Below are 16265 nucleotides of genomic sequence, written 5' to 3' on the forward strand. Positions count from 1 at the left end.
ATAATATAATGCAATATAATATAATATAATATAATACAATATAATATGATGTAATAAAATATAATATAATATAATGCAATATAATATAATATAAGATGTATGTGATCACGATGAACTCCGGTTCAGCCTCCTCTCGATGCCCCGCCCACGCTCCCGGGACCGGAAGTACCTGTACGTAGCTGCTGACGTTGCCGCTGTCCGACGCGACGATGGCGTCCACGGAACAGTCGCTGCTCGACCTGACGGAGAAGGAAACCCGGGAGAAGCTGTCTCTGTGGGACCGCCGCTCGGACGCCACGGCCCCCCTCACGGAGAGACAGATGGACTCCATGCTGGAGATCCGATCCGCAGCCGAGACCCTCGCTGTCCCCTCCGAGGTGAGATGCGACTCAGCTAGCTAGCTAACCGTGTTGCTAATCCTACTTTCCAAGCCCAAGGGAGGTGAAGCTAACTAAGAAGCAGCCTCTGTACAAACTTTGTCCAAACCGGTGCCATGTTGAGGAGATATTAAATATATAACGGAATAATAAGCTGTTGGCAAACCAGTATGCTTGTATTCACACTCGCGCCCCGCCACGTCAAGCTAAACCAGTTAGCATCTCCTCCAGGCTGCTGGATGATCTCTTGTTTTGTTTTGTGCAGCTTCCCATCGAGGACCTGTGCAGCCTGTCCTCCCGGTCCCTGCAGTCCCCGTTCACAGCCACTGTCCCCGCCTCCACAGAGGACGTCCTGCTCAAGGGTTTCCAGATGCTGGACATGGAGAGCGACAGGATACAAACCGCCCAGCAGGTGACTTGTGTTTTGTCAGAAGTCAAACTGGGCTGAAGCTACTGGTGAGGCTCCCTGCACCATCACCAGATGTGTGGGTTTTCACATATTGTCTGTTTGTGTTTCAGTTTTTCGCCTGGTTCGCCAAGTTACAGACGAACATGGACCAGGAGGACAACACGAAATACAGGTGCTTCCATTTTTAAATGCTTCATCCAAGATGGTGTTGTCACGTTTCTAGATGAGTGATATGTCCTGAAACAAGCTACTTCAAAGCAGAGTTTTTTCCAGTGTATTTGAATGACACTTCTACTCACCCATGAAGAGTAAAATATCACATTCGCTCCACAAATCATTCATCTACTCGCCTGGTATCAGACCTCGTATCAACATCTGTCCTCCTGATTGATCTGATCACAAGTGGTCAGATACACATTCAGGTCTGAACGCACCTAAATGCCTGAATGCATCTCCAGATCTGATCCATCAGACCACATTGAGAGATGGTCTGGGACACACGTAGCCACAGTACTTTAGCTGAAGTGCATCCTGGCCCATATATGAAGGATGTCTTCTGACCTGCTACAGTTTCACAATGAACAAACATATTATTGTGCCTCTCAGTGCCCATGCAATGATTTGTTTGATACTTTTTTTAATAACAGCTCTGCGCATTGATTAATTCAATCCCTCCTGGTCATGCTCACTCTCTTTCTCTCCCACACACACACACACAGATTAACACATGCAAGATACATCAGATACATATTTTTTCTAAGACTGGGTTAAAACAACATAATTTGGTCTTTGCACAACACAAATGATGTATGGAATTGTTTGCATATCGAACCAGGAAGTGACATCCCACATTACTGGAGACACATTCCGGGATCATTTTTATGCCTGTTGTACAACAGACAAACTTGGAGCCGAGCGCTTGTGATCAGATCTATCTGGACGGATGTTAACTATCAGATAATTATCAGGCTAACTGAACCTGACCTAGAGACACAAACATGCACAGACAAACATATACAAGAACTGATTATATGACTAAGATAGAAATGTTTGACGTTGTGTTTTGATGTTGACACTGTTGTGACACATTGTAGCCCATCCTGCTGTTTTCCACAGAGTACGATCTAAATGACATAAAGTATGAGGTATAAATCCGTTACTGCCCTGCTGTGTAACCGTCCCTCCTGAACACCATGCCCAGTATTGACATCACAGCAGCTGGTAGAATACATCTGCGTTGATACCCTTGTTTTTATTGCACACTGAGAAGTGCTTTCAAACTTATCTTGAAAATATCAGTGTAGGGAACATGGCATACACTTTTCTGATCAGGTAAAAAAGTGATAACACTGCTGTGCAAAACATAACAGATGATGCTTTTCGCTTCAGGAGAACCAGAGATGATCTATACTGCTACCAGGAACAATGTGATGCTATTCTGACAGACGTCAGTGCAGCTCTGGAGCACTTGGACTCCCTTCAGAAACAATACCTCTTTGTGTCCAACAAGACGGGAACTCTGCACGAAGCCTGTGAACAGCTCCTAAAAGAACAGGTAGGAAGAACACTGTGCTTTCTGTGTTTATAATCCTGCTTTATTTATATGATAAGTCTCTGGGCGAGACACGATTGATGGGAAATGTTTACCAGTGTCAACAGCGTGACTGATTTTGTTTTCACCCAGTGATTTGTTCTTGTGCGTGTGTGTGTGTGTGTTATGGCAAATACCAACAGTAGCATGTATTGCCATAGAGATGGTTATGGCCTGTGTTTACAATTGGTACAACATAGGTATTTGGAGATTGACACAAATTGTAATGGTATAGTGCCTCTTCTCCCATGGCGCCTAGGTTTGGCTCCAGTCCCCCCCCCACCCCCCCTAAGACACTCAAAGAACAAGTGGTGTGTAGACACATAGGACAGTTGGATTGATGGGTATAGAATTACAGCCATTTTTATGCCGTGTGCCTCATTTTTCAGAAGCTCAAATGTCTTTTGGACAATTTACATCAATCAGTCAGTTTCATGACTAGGTTGAACTCATACAAGATCATTATATATGTGAGCATCAACCTGCAAAAGAATGACAAGTTGTCAAGCCATCAGTACGTGGGCGCATTCGCCTTAAACAGCAGATTCCACTCCTATCGAGATCATTTACGGCGTGTCATTCTCTTATTCTTTCACCCCGTTCCCTGGCACACTTTCACTGTTACTTTCTAATAAATATAAAAAGGCAACAAATAGATAGAAAAACAATGAAAACTGCAGAGTCAATTACATATTAAATACGCCCCAGAAAGCGCAGGCTGCAGAATGCTGGGTAGCAATTTTATTTTCAGAAGAGCTTTTATCCGTGTCATGATGTTCTGAACTCAATAGTTTGTTGTGTTTCCAGTCATTTTTAAGTAAGCATCGCTCCATGTAGTGATTTTTTCTTTTTCTTTCATCCCACTGCTCAGTTCAGCACTTCCATTATCATGGTTTTTGTTCTCCAATTTTCTCATACAGGCTGAATGAGAGGTGCAAGTTATTTATAAATGGTTGTTTCACGTTAATTCCTGAGTTGAAAAAGGCCACCTGCGAAAAAATAGTCCTTAATTTGAGATGATACTGGATAAAATCAATCTGCTTATGGAGTAATCTTTAGTAATTCCTGCAAAACATTAAAAGTACAGCAGCCTTTAGATTAGTTATGAGTGAGGACAGTCATCATCTAGTTTGTTAGTACCGAGTTGCAGTTGTTCCACCTTGACGATGCCTTTTGATTCCCGGGATTAGCAACTGTCAGGTTTAACTTTGTTTAACCAGGTGTATTTATCATGCAAATCCTGTTGTGATTTATTGAAAGACTATTTTATATTTATTGTTTTACCTTGAATATCAACCCACTGGGATTTAAGGTTATTGAATACTTTCAAAACATATGCCATTTATGGAACAGCCAATCTGCTAGGGCTGGGCGATATGGGAAAAAATGTTATCACGATATGTTTTTCCATATTGATCGATCTCGATTCTTAATACGATATGTAGTTTTTGATCAGTTTCCTGAAGCCGTCCCTCTCCACTGTGCTCAGGGGCATCATATCTGTAGCTAAGCAATAAGTAATAGCGCTCGTTATATTTTTTCCCCGCTTCGATTGTTTTCATATGGGGCAATGGCTGCAAAACACGACTGGATGGACTGTTGTTTTGCTAACATAGCGATGCTAACGTTAGCGATGCTAACGGGAGACGTAGTGGTCTTGCCTGTCTCTTTGTTTGGTGTCGTGCAAACTTGAGCCGGCAGAGTCCAACTCTCTGTGTAATCACTGGGATGGTGCCGTCTCAGGTGATTGAAAAGGTTTGTGGTGTTTCCCGTCCTGGCTGGTACCGAACGCCGGCATATTTTGCAGACCGGCTTCGTCTGCTCCTCGTCCTTTTAGCCGTATCCAAACCACGTCCACACAACTGACGTCGCGTTACGCTTTTTTTCGAAAATGTCTTCGGTTCCGGGTGATGTAGTGATGTCGCTCTCACATTCGGCATTATTTTCGCTGTCCCCGACTTCAGTTTCACTCATTTTTTCAACTTCGTTCTCTCTTGTTCTCTCTCTCGCAACTGCAGCAGCTCTCACGATGGGAAGGGGGCGTGTCGTGTCCTAACTGCAGACGGCAGCCGGCAGACTCCGACACTGTTGTTGCGCTTACTTTTGCCACGTGAGATCGAATACATGTCACGAGGAGATAATCGAAATCGATCAAAATTTTATCGCGATCCCGAATCGGGATCGAAAAATCGCCCAGCCCTACAATCTGCTTATTATTATTTTCTGTTCTGATCCAGCCAATTACATAGTGTTGTTGATCTGAACATTGTGCTTCACATAGCACCCTCTTACTCATCCACTATTTTTGCTAGTGGCTGTTTCTTGACTGATTATTGGCATAAAATAATGTGTGGCAGGACTCAAAACCCCACACAAATAATATATCTTCATGTTTGTTCACCCATTTCGAAAATTAATCATTTCTAATACTTGAAGTTTCCTCCCTTGAAACGCTTTGCTAAACGTTTCTTGCAGCTGCCTTTGTTTGCTGCCTGCTTGTGGGTCTTTCTGACGCACGTATTGTTTACAGCAAGTGACAAGCCTCCTCGGTTGGGTTGAGCTCGGGTGAATGACTTGGTCATTGAAGAAAACTCAATTTATTTTCTCTCTCCTTGAGAAGCTCTTGGGTTGTTTTGCTTTGGGTCATTATCCATCTGTTCTGTAAAGCACCATCCTATTAGTGTTGCTGCATTTGGCTGAATATGTCCAGGTAGTGTATCCCTTTACATCAGAATTCATCCCAGTGGTCACATCATCAATGAACCAGTGACATAACTCCATTAGAAGCCGTGCATGCTGGGGCCATAAAACTGCCTGCACCATGTTTGACAGATGGTGGGGTATGATTTAGATGTTGAGCCGTTCCTTTCCTTTTCCATATTCTCTTCCTATCATTCTGGTACAAGTTCATCTTGTTTCCATCTGTCTAAAGAATGGAGTTCCAGACCATGGCAGGCTCAGGGCTTTGTTTTCTCTGGACTTTTTGTTTTAGAGTGTTATGGTGGTGTTTTGCACCTTGTGGTAAATGCTCTTCATTTATTTTCATGAAGCCCTCTCCTGATTGTACAATGGCTACCTCCTCGAGAGCGGCTAGTTCATGTGAAAAAGTTTTGTTTACCAAGGGGAGAGTCCTGCCACCATCCACTTCAGTTGTATTCAGTGGTCTTCCAGGCGGTTTGGTTTTGCTGAGCCTGCCAGTGCCTTCCCTCTTTTTAGAACTGAACCAAATAGTTGATTTGGCCACTCTAAAAGTTTCTGCCATCTGTCTGAGAGGTTTGTTTTGGTTCCGCACTCTAATGATGGCCTCCTTCACCCGGCACCAGCAACTCTTTGGACTGAATATTGAGAGATCTCTTGGAACAGCTACCAAATGCAAATTCAACCCTTGGAATCAAGTCCAGGCATTTTTTTGTCCGATTAGTTTGTCATGAAATAATGAGGGAACACCATGCCTAGCCATGAAACTGATTGACTGATGTCATTTGTCTTATTACGTTCGAGCTTCCGAAGACTAATAGGAGAAATAACAAAACAGTTTTAAATGGCTGTAATTCCTACATCTTTGATGTGAGGTTTTATTAAACTCCTTGAAGTATTGTTGAAAGTACAGACTTCAATGATTTCTTGATGGCTTTGTTTCAAATCCATTGAGTCGCTGTCCAAATATTTGTTTAGACGGCTGCCAAGGTTCTCGAAAACACCTCTGTGCTAGTTCCTGCTACTGTCGGTTACTCCAGGAAAACATTTTATGATTACACGCACACACCCACACACCCTCACAAACCCACAAACCCAAGGCTTGTGTTACAAGCCATGTTGTCGCTGCCGGTAAACATTTTGACTGAATGATAGAAAAAGTGCATTTCTGTTTGATTTATAGCATAAGGCTACAGCATAATAAATGTGACACAAGTTCAAGTGGCCTGAGAACTTTCCGATCACATTGTTTGTAGAAACTATGTCAACTTTGGTTTGTGGTTCTTTCTTTGCAGTCGGAGCTTGTTGACCTGGCTGAGAGCATACAGCAGAAACTGTCATATTTTAATGAGCTGGAGAACATCAACACGGTAAGCTGTATTTATTTTCTCCTGTACAACTTTAAACATTTCTAAACAGATATATGCGTCAATGACATCTCAGTTCATTTTTTAATTGTGTATAAGCCCAATTTAAATTACGAACCAGCCAGCAGCTATGTTCCCGACTAAAAGCATTAGTCTTAAGAACTTTAATGTAAGCTATGTTTCTAATCTAAGAGTTTTATAAAAATGTATTTACCGAATAAGACATTTAAGGCATTTTTCCACCCCACCTGAAATCTTTGAAATATAGAAAAAAGATGTGTAATTCAGCTTGGTCTAAAATTACAAACACATCATTGCAGAGTTGACTATGCAAATGAAAAAGAAAAAATATGTTTTTGATCATAAAGACCGAGTGCTGGAAGATTATAATTGTTTTTGTTCAGACTTCAAACCTAACATTTTCTTTGTCGTTCCAGAAACTGAACTCGCCAACCTTGTCTGTAAATAGTGAAGGCTTTATACCAATGCTGTCGAAATTGGATGACTGCATTGAATATGTTTCTTCACATGTAAGCAGCCTTCACTCTTGGCAGAGAGTTTTCTGTTTGTGTTAGTGTTGATCCCATTTTACTGTCAGCGTTGGAAAGATTACATACTAGATCATGTTTTTTTGTTTTCAAGAACAAAATGTGTATGTATACCTCCCGTGGAAATAATTGCACATTTACACCCTGTCTCCACTAATGCAGACATTTTGCATAATCCTATCTATATTTGCTCGGTGTTTGAGCCGCGTGTCCAACACGTAGATCTTTTCAAATGCTTTCCAGAGTGCTGATTTTCAAAGTTTGTGTGTACCTGTAAAATGGAGCGGCTGGGAAACAATGAAATCACAGTCAATTTATTTTATTCCAATGTGAAATTTTGACCAAGACTAAACTTACTATATTGTTGAACTATGTTATTACTGCAGAAATGTGCCATATACAAAATAATCCATGCATTATGTGACCACACTTAAAACTGTCTAATGCTTATCTTTTTTGGATTGCAGCCAAACTTCAAGGACTACCCGGTTTATTTGGCCAAGTTTAAACACTGTCTTTCTAAAGCTATGCACTTCATGAAGATCCACATTGTCAACACTTTGCAGCATCTAACAAGCCAGTTAACGAAAAGGGTGAGAAAACCTCACATTTTCTCCTCCTACACAGTCCACAGCTCTATGGAAACACAGATACTGTATGTGCAGAGTTCACTGTCAATACTTGACTCTTTTTGATTTTTTTCTGCCCCTCAGGATCCAATGGGTTTGACCAACGCAGACAACGCCTTTACACTTTATTATGTTAAGTTTAGAGCAGCTGCACCAAAAGTCAGGGTGAGTATTTTTTTATGCAGCCCATCGTTTTGCATGAGCCATTTTCTGTATTAAAATGAGATTTTCTTTGACGTTTCTTTTTTCTCTCAGTCACTGATTGAACAAGTTGAACAGCGAGCAGAGAAGATTCCAGAGTGAGTATTGGCATTTCTCCGGCACTGATGCTCCTGTTATATATTTTCTTTCTACAGCTGTTGTGCGAGATTAACTCATGCCTCCTTGTATTGATGCGAGCAGATACCATCAGCTCCTCGATGAAATCCACCAGTGCTACCTTGACCAGCGAGAGCAGCTGCTCAGTCCCAGCATCATATCCACCATTACTGACCTGACAAACCAGAACAGCAAAGACCACTGTGCTCTGGTAAGGCATGAGTGGTTCAAAGCGTGAAGTGCCCTTTAGATATTGTAAAAATGACATTTTTAGCTTGCAAAGAATGCCCAGTATGGACCCTCTGGGAAATTTACTGGAGTGTTTTGTGCGGACACAAAGCTGTGCACTTGATAAATGAGCACCAGCTAAGATTTTGTACAGCAGGCATCTTGCACTTACTGCTGTGCAGGGAGTATGTGTTGTTGTTGCACACTCAGTTGTATCTCATCCATAAAGCTGTAATTTATTATCCTGGTGTTCCTCTCGTGGTGCAAAATTTAACAGACCTAGCTAATGGCGAACTATATTTATTCAAATGAATACTTCAGATGAAACGGATCATATTCTGGCACCTGCGCGGCCAGTGTCCGACACGGTTGTGGCATTTAAAACACTTGACTAATTGGCTTAATGGGATGCTATAATTAAAGGTCAGAATTTCCTGCAATGAAACATCATAACAGCCACACTACATGTCTACCTTTTTCTTTTTTTTAAATGAAACTAGAAAGGTTATGCGTCTTGTTAATGATTGCTGTAATACAGTCGACGCCCGCAGGATTTTATGTGGGAGGATGCATGTGCTTGTTTGAAGTGGAGCCGCAAACAAAGTATTTGATCATGATGTGTATTCTGTGTTTGAGCAGGTTCGCAGTGGCTGTGCCTTTATGGTTCACGTGTGCCAGGATGAGCACCAACTTTACAACGAGTTCTTCTCCAAGCCCACGCCTCAACTGGAGTGAGTAACACATGCCCCACTAGTAACATGATCACTGAGCACACAGAGCCATTGTCTCGTTTGTGTTTGAAATACTTAACTTTTTCCTATCTCTGTTGAGCGGCCTTGGGTAGCTTGATAGGCACTGTATAAATTCAAATTATTATTAATATTTAAACAGTATGGCTACAATTTATATTACTAGTAAAGAGCAAAAATGTTTTGCATATGTTTGTATATTTATTCCTAACATAAAGGAAATTAGAGTTTTAGTCTTCTCGCAGCCGCCCAAAGAAATCAATGTGTTTTTTTTCTTTCTCTAATGTCTTAACAGTGAACTGCTAGAGAAGTTATGTTTGTCCCTGTATGATGTCCTGCGGCCTCTAATCATCCACATTATCCACCTGGAAACCCTGTCCGAGCTCTGCAGCATTCTCAACAATGAGATGCTGGAAGACCATGTTCACAATAATGGTGGGTTACAGCTTTTCTTCTCCTGAAAGCTTCTTGTGTGACGCATGGCGTGATTACGATTGAGTCACACGGATGTAGCTGTGCCAGGATTTTTTTGGGGGGGAAACCTTTCAGTTTTTGCCCTTTGTGCCACAAAATTATCTTTACAGTGAACTCTTTAGTTTTGTTGTTTCTAATTAACATTCTTTTTTTTAAAACACTGAAAAATAATTTTTTTTACATAATCAATGAGATAAAAATAAATTAAAAACAGGATTTCTCATTTTGTCTATTTGCCAACACAAAACCAGAAAACTTGACCTCATTAAATACGAGACAGCGTGGATCAGCTCACTCATAAATTACTTTAATTGTAGCTTGTTTAATTTTACTAAAAAGAAGCAAATGAAAAGGATAGGTTTCTATGTTGCAGTACTACTCGTTTTGCTGTTCTGATTTCCCACCACATCCAGCATCACTCAAGGCTGCAGCACACGTACACACGTTTCTGCTTAGACCCTGCAGCACTTGTGTTTGTTGGATCTATTCACAACAAAGCATTGAACTATATAAGCTTGAACTGGAGGTTGAACTGTAAATTGACCCGTGTGTGTGCCTCCGTGCAGCGGTTCAGTTGGGGGCTTTTGATGGGCTGGTGAAGCAGATGCTGGAGGATGTCCAAGAGCGGCTGGTCTACAGGACCCACATTTACATCCAGACTGATATCACAGGCTACAACCCAGCTCCAGGGGATCTGGCCTACCCTGAGAAACTGGAGATGATGGAGGTTGGTCTTGTATCCTCAGTGGGATATTTCTCTTTCTTTATCTCCACAAAGGAAAAAACACTTCAACTGAAACTCAGCTCAAGCAGTCTAACATATTATATCTCAATCTTTTGTTCATGTATTGGGTTTTGCATCCATTCATTTATTTTGATAAACTGTTAAGTTTATAGTTCGTCAAGAAATAGTAGTTTTTTTAATGTGAAATTTGTTTGTGTAATAAATCTAACAGATAAAATTCAACCTGTCAAAACAAACCTGTTAAACCTTTCCTCTTGCTATTAACCCAAAGGAAAAACGTGACTTTCCAACAAACAATCCGATTAGTCTCAATATTTATCTAACCTGTCGGTGTCTTATTGAGGCAAAAATAGAAAAACATGCCTCTATAGCATCTGAACCTTTCTTCATACAACCTTTTTCCTTTTCTCTCTTGTGCTAAACAGAGAATTGCTCAGAGCTTGAAGGAAGAGCAGATTAAGCACGTGACGCAAGAGGCGATGTTTTCTGATGTACAACTTGAGAGTCCCGATGGTAGAAGAAACAGTAATACTGGTCAGTGTTTCCACATCCTCACCCTGATGTTTTTGCAGCTCTTGGGGTTATTGTTATTTTCCTGACGGCTTTTCCTCCTTTTTGAACACAGGGAATGTAGAGGCATCGCGCCTGCAGCCGTCCATCTCTCCTGCTGATCTGCACGGCATGTGGTACCCCACCGTCAGACGGACACTGGTTTGCCTGTCCAAGCTTTACAGATGCATAGACGTGAGTGTTCAATCTTTATTCACCAGCTCATTTACACCCTCCTCCCATGTGGTGTGCATATATAGATTTTCCACTTAAGCATTTCTTATTCATGCGTTGCTTTCTGTGACTTGGTCTTTTTCCAGAGAGCAGTCTTCCAGGGTTTATCTCAAGAAGCCTTATCTGCCTGCATCCAGTCTCTTCTTAAAGCCTCCGATATCATCATCAAAAACAAGGTTGGCACGAATGGTTACGAGTAGAGCTTTGTTTTTGTTTTATACAGAACTTTAGATTGTTATTATCAAACTAGCAGGATAAGTAGCTGTTTTTGACATCGTTTATAGGATCCGTTACCTAAACAATGCCGTTCTGTTAGTTTCTTTCAAATTTCTTCAGGCGACAGAATCATTAAGTAAAGTAGCTGGGATGTCATTACAGTTTCTTTTAACAGCTTTATTACACCCCATAGAGTGTTCAGCAGACCGACCTTTATTTAACGGCTGCTGTTATCTTCAAATTTGCTGTCAATATCTGAGCTAACTGGCACGTTTCTACCTCTCATTTCAAATCAAAGCATCGGTCAGAGGATATGTTCCCGTCCCATGTTGATGATGTCTATTTCTAGCAGAGCGATAAATGTTTTGTTTTTTTCACAGTGGCATGTCCCTTTCTAACTATGCTTAATCGACGGGTATTAATTAAACATATTCTCTTATCGTCTCCGAGCTCGTGCTTTTTTTTATGCTCTCTGAAGCTTGGAGACTCAGCAGATGCCCTTTTGTTTTGGCAGCCTGCGGTGTGGAGTTAACAGTCTGCTATCACTTTCTGCAGACGCAAATAGACGGGCAACTTTTCCTGATCAAGCACCTGCTGATAATGCGTGAACAGATTGCCCCATTTCACACCGATTTTGCCATCAAGGAAATCTCACTGGACCTGAAGAAAACGCGAGGTAAGATAATTAAAGGTGGTGGGAAAATTGGTGTTCAGCTCCATAAAGCCAGTCATTACATTCTCCTGCTCATTAAGCAACTTGTGCCTATCACATGCACCAGTGGCATCAATTAATGTGGAAATTACAGTGTAATCCAGCCCCGTAATGTACATTAACCAATGGCTCACAGGGCAGGCTCGCTCCTCCTCCTCTCACCCCCCCATCTCAGTCAAGGTCATATTGAAGTTGTACCACTAGGGGGCACTCTAATTCTACACCAGCCCAGATGTGTTCTCTCTGCTTTGTGTTAAGATGCTGCCTTCAAAATGATGAACCCTAAGGCTGTTCCCAAATTCTTCCGATTTAACAGTCACAATGCCATACTCGAATTCCTGCTGGAGGTACTGTTTTTTCATTTCTGTTCCCTCTCTGCTCTTTTTTGTATCAAACATACTGTGCACTTCATACTCGTTGGATTGCTGAAGCCCTTTTTTTTCTCTGTGGTCTCCAGGGAACACCAGAGATAAAGGAGCACTACATTGACTCTAAGAAGGATGTGGACCGACACCTGAAGTTCAGCTGTGAGCAGTTCATCCAGCAGCAGACTCAGATCTTCGTGGGGAACCTTGAGGAGTTCCTCACCAAGGTGAATGTTAGAGCGAAGACAGAGTTGCCCTCAGGCAGCAATGTCTCATTCTGACCTTCATTTTTTTTTCACTTTTCCCTTCAGAAACCTTAAACCTTAAAAAGTCCTTTGCTTACTTGCTGATCAATGAAGGGCAATGAATGATTTTTTTTGTTCATGTACGATATCAAATTCTGTTGCAAGGCATTTGTATCTGTCATGATTTTTACCCTCCACGCTGAAGCCGTTTTCAGATATGAACTGAAAATGTCAGCATAATTGGGTCTGGACCGTCTCAGGACTTTGCCTTTCACATGTGAAGAACGCAGCAGGAGATTGTCTGTGTCAGGTGCATCAAAAACAACAGGATAATCTCAGGAGGGTTCAGACGAGGGGAGGGGGGGGGGTGTCTGGTTAGAGCATTCAGGAGGCAGGACATGATGTATTAATATGTTGTTGTGCCTGTGACATGATAAAAACATCATAAATTGGCCCAGTCTCTGCGGACAATATCCTGCTGCATTTCAGTGTCACAAAACTCCGAAGCTGTTTCAGAGCAACTGACAGAGACAGTTTTTCGTTCTCTGGAAAATGTCTGAATATCTCAAGTTTGGTGCACGTCTCTAAGCGGCATGTGTTTTCTGCTCATGTTAGCACAGTCCTTTATAATTCAAGACTGAGCTGGATTGTCTCGAGCTGCAGCACAGCCTCTTGCACCTCTCAGTATTGATTACTAGCACAAATAAAGTCCTTTACATTGTTTGGGTTTTGATTGTCTGTTGCACTCAGGTTGCAGCTCTTAAAACCATGGCTATCCAAGGTGGTCCCACATACAGTCTGTCTCAGCAACCTTGGGCACAGCCAGGTAAGATTTGTCTCAGGACACACTTAGCATCACGATGCGATTCATCAAAACTTGTGAAGTGAATGCTACAGGGCCTTGTTTTTTTTTCTTCTTTACTCAATAGTGTTTGTTTTCTTCTTCCTCTTTTCAGCAAAGATCAACGATATAGTGATGGCTACCTACCGTGTGATGAAGAGCAAGCTGCCAAGCACTTTACAGAGCATGTCCTTGTACTTGGCCAATAGAGACACGGAGTTCATCCTTTTCAAGCCTGTCAGGGTGGGTGGCAGAAACACTAACCCATGTACTTCACGAGTCAATTTATTTTCACAGCATTGTTTAAACTCAAAGAATCCTTTCAGTTGGCATTAGCAAAGTAGATATACCATGTTCACTTAAAGTCAATGACATTTAAAATGTTTTACTCCTAAATACAATGTTTTATGGCTGAAGGGCTTAGCTACCACGTAAAAAAACATTTTTATTTTTCTTTCCTCGCTGATGTAGAATTTGCAGAGCCATTTTACTGAGGTGTTGATGTAAACAAACCTGTTGCTGCATCAGAAATCATCTCTGGCTTACATTTATTCATTAGTGAGCCTTGTTCTCTGTAGTAAAATCCCTGCCAATCAATTCCAGAGAAATATAGATAACAATTCCATGTTTGGCTTCCCCTCTTATTTGCAACAGGCTGAGATTGTGGCTTTAGTTCTAAATTTGATTGAACTGGAACAGTGAAATCCTGTTCCTGTCTGTGTGGTGTTCATCATGGAGCCAGGTGACGCTGGATGATAGAGAAACAAAATTATGCTGTTGACATGGAAACAAGATAGTGGGGGGACGTAGGCCAGAAGGAGATGTGGTAATAATTTCCCTGCAGCGCTCAGTAAATGGATGTTTTTTCTTTTCTCCCTTTTGCAGAATAACATACAGCAGGTATTCCAGAGGCTGCTCGCCTTGCTTCAGGAGGAATACAACGGAGAAGACCTGCAAATCATTGCATGTCCATCTATGGAGCAGGTACGGTTCACTGGGATTAGCAGGGCCCGAAGGCATCTGACATGGTTTTAGCAATGCTGTTTAGACCAACCACAGTGGGGAAAGTGATATTTTTCCTGGGAATCTCTTTCAGATCAACCTGCTGCTGTCTGTAAATAAGTAATGCCCGGGTTTTGGCGTGGCCATGCTGGCGAACACCCCCTGGATAGCAAAGCGTTGCTCCGACTCCAGCCGTGACCAGAGAACTGCAACTGAGCTGCGAGCTGAACCAGGAATGCCGAACTTGACGGCAAAGATTAAAAAAAACACTCCTGCACAAGGCCAAAGATTCTCAGATGCTCAAGCAGCTCCAGATACGAAGAGGTTCAGGTAGTCGCGTTGGAAGTCCATGACACACTGGGAAGCGGAGGGTGTTGTTTTGGGTTTCTGAGCTGGTTGTTTTGCACGACTAAATTTAAGGGTGTTGTTGTGTTAAAGGCTGTTTTCATGTAGGAGGAATCCACTTTGACGAAGGGCGGGAGCGTTGACAGCTCAAATCGTTTGGAATAAAAAGCATTTACACAAAATGTGAGGGTGGGGGGCAAATTATTTAAGTGTTCAGACAGGAGCATTGGGTGGGCAAGAAGAAGTAACAGCACTAAAAGGGTTCAACGTCAGGTAGCTATCGGCCAGTAGGCAGGCTCACATTCAGATGCCTTGATTCCCTCGTTGGGTATTGAAAGGATTACAAGAGAAATGCTGCAGAATATCTTATTCCTCCCTTTTTAAAATGTAGCCATCTTCATAACACATTCAATAAAACTTAATGATGGCCTGAAGTGCTACAGGATGCTCAGGTCCAACTTTGATCATAGCAAAATCCCCTCAGCTCTTCCCCCCCTGTCAGATGTTTTCTTAAATATTGTTCTACTTTTCTTCGTGTGAATGTTTTGTTTGGTTTTGTTATTCTGTTGCAAATATGTAAACAACGAAATCCTATGTTTTATACATTTCTTTCCATTTTATAACTGGGTTGGTCAAGAGTGCTCTGCTTTTACTTTCGGCAAACAGAACGGACTGTTGACCGTTTCTGTTTTGCACTGTATATGATTCATGGGCATCTTTCCTACAGGTCCTCACAGAACTGCATAGCTAACAGGACACGGTCAATCTAACATTTGCTTTGGCGTGTCCCATGTAAAATGACGTGTACAGTAAAATTATTTATGAACATTCTGATTAAAAAGACAAATAATGACCTTCTCTGTCATTGGATTCAAACTCGGGGAACAATTAGGCGTCACTTCTCATAAATGCAGCTTAAGGGGGTCTTCTTGGCAGAGCGTCACTGTTTCATTGGCAGCCGTCGTCTTTTCCATCTGCGAGATGAGGCTGTGCTGGGGCTCGACCTTCTGTGGGCTGACGGTGCTTTGATGGGTGGAGAGGGACTGGATGTTCTAGAGCAGGACGGCTGCAGACCCCTCTGAAGTCAGACCATTGCCCTGATGCAGCTGTGAAGGAAGCCACCATAAAATAAATTGGAATCCTAAAAATCTCACCTACTCTTCACCTCTTGTATTTCTGCTATTTCTCCAAAATAATTTTGATCTTTTAACATATTCTTACTTTATTCTGCCCTTGTATTTAGCTGTTCAATGCGTTGTATGGGAGCTAAAAGGGATCCAGATGTGCTCTCAGGACTCTGTGCAGATGTTGACATTGGGGGCTCGGTGTCGGGCAGAGCGTCTGGTAGGGCGGAGCCTGAACATGATTGTTATTGCCCAGCCTGCTCCTCTGTCTCCTCAAATCTCCTGTGTCACTGCAGTGGAGTTGCCTCCCCACAGAGTCGGGTTCGCCCTAATAAAGAGAAGCGGCTTGTGAACAATAAGCCTCTCGGGGGGGGGGGGGGGGGGGGGTGTTTATTGTCTCACCCAGACAGGTTTTCATATCTGTCTGCTGCCAATTCCTTAACTCGAAATGCTTCCACACAGAGCTGGGGACGATAAAATAGAATCTAATTACCAGGTAA

General features: G+C 42.1%; 1 protein-coding gene across 1 annotated transcript; it reads left to right on the forward strand.

Annotated features, from left to right (window-relative positions):
* Window positions 1–206: 206 nt before the first annotated feature.
* Window positions 207–15494, forward strand: cog3 (component of oligomeric golgi complex 3). The gene is made up of 23 exons (XM_061088189.1): window positions 207–377; window positions 643–789; window positions 897–958; window positions 2176–2341; window positions 6370–6444; window positions 6879–6971; window positions 7457–7582; window positions 7703–7783; window positions 7874–7917; window positions 8021–8147; window positions 8804–8895; window positions 9209–9348; window positions 9954–10114; window positions 10558–10666; window positions 10758–10876; window positions 11002–11091; window positions 11687–11807; window positions 12102–12190; window positions 12301–12435; window positions 13204–13279; window positions 13410–13537; window positions 14180–14278; window positions 14391–15494. The coding sequence occupies exons 1-23, from the start codon at window positions 210–212 to the stop codon at window positions 14418–14420; spliced, it is 2478 nt and encodes an 825-aa protein (XP_060944172.1). The 5' UTR covers window positions 207–209; the 3' UTR covers window positions 14421–15494.
* The last annotated feature ends 771 nt before the right edge of the window (window positions 15495–16265 follow it).

Source organism: Limanda limanda, chromosome 16, assembly GCF_963576545.1.
Source record: "Limanda limanda chromosome 16, fLimLim1.1, whole genome shotgun sequence".
NCBI classification, from domain to species: Eukaryota; Metazoa; Chordata; class Actinopteri; order Pleuronectiformes; family Pleuronectidae; genus Limanda; species Limanda limanda.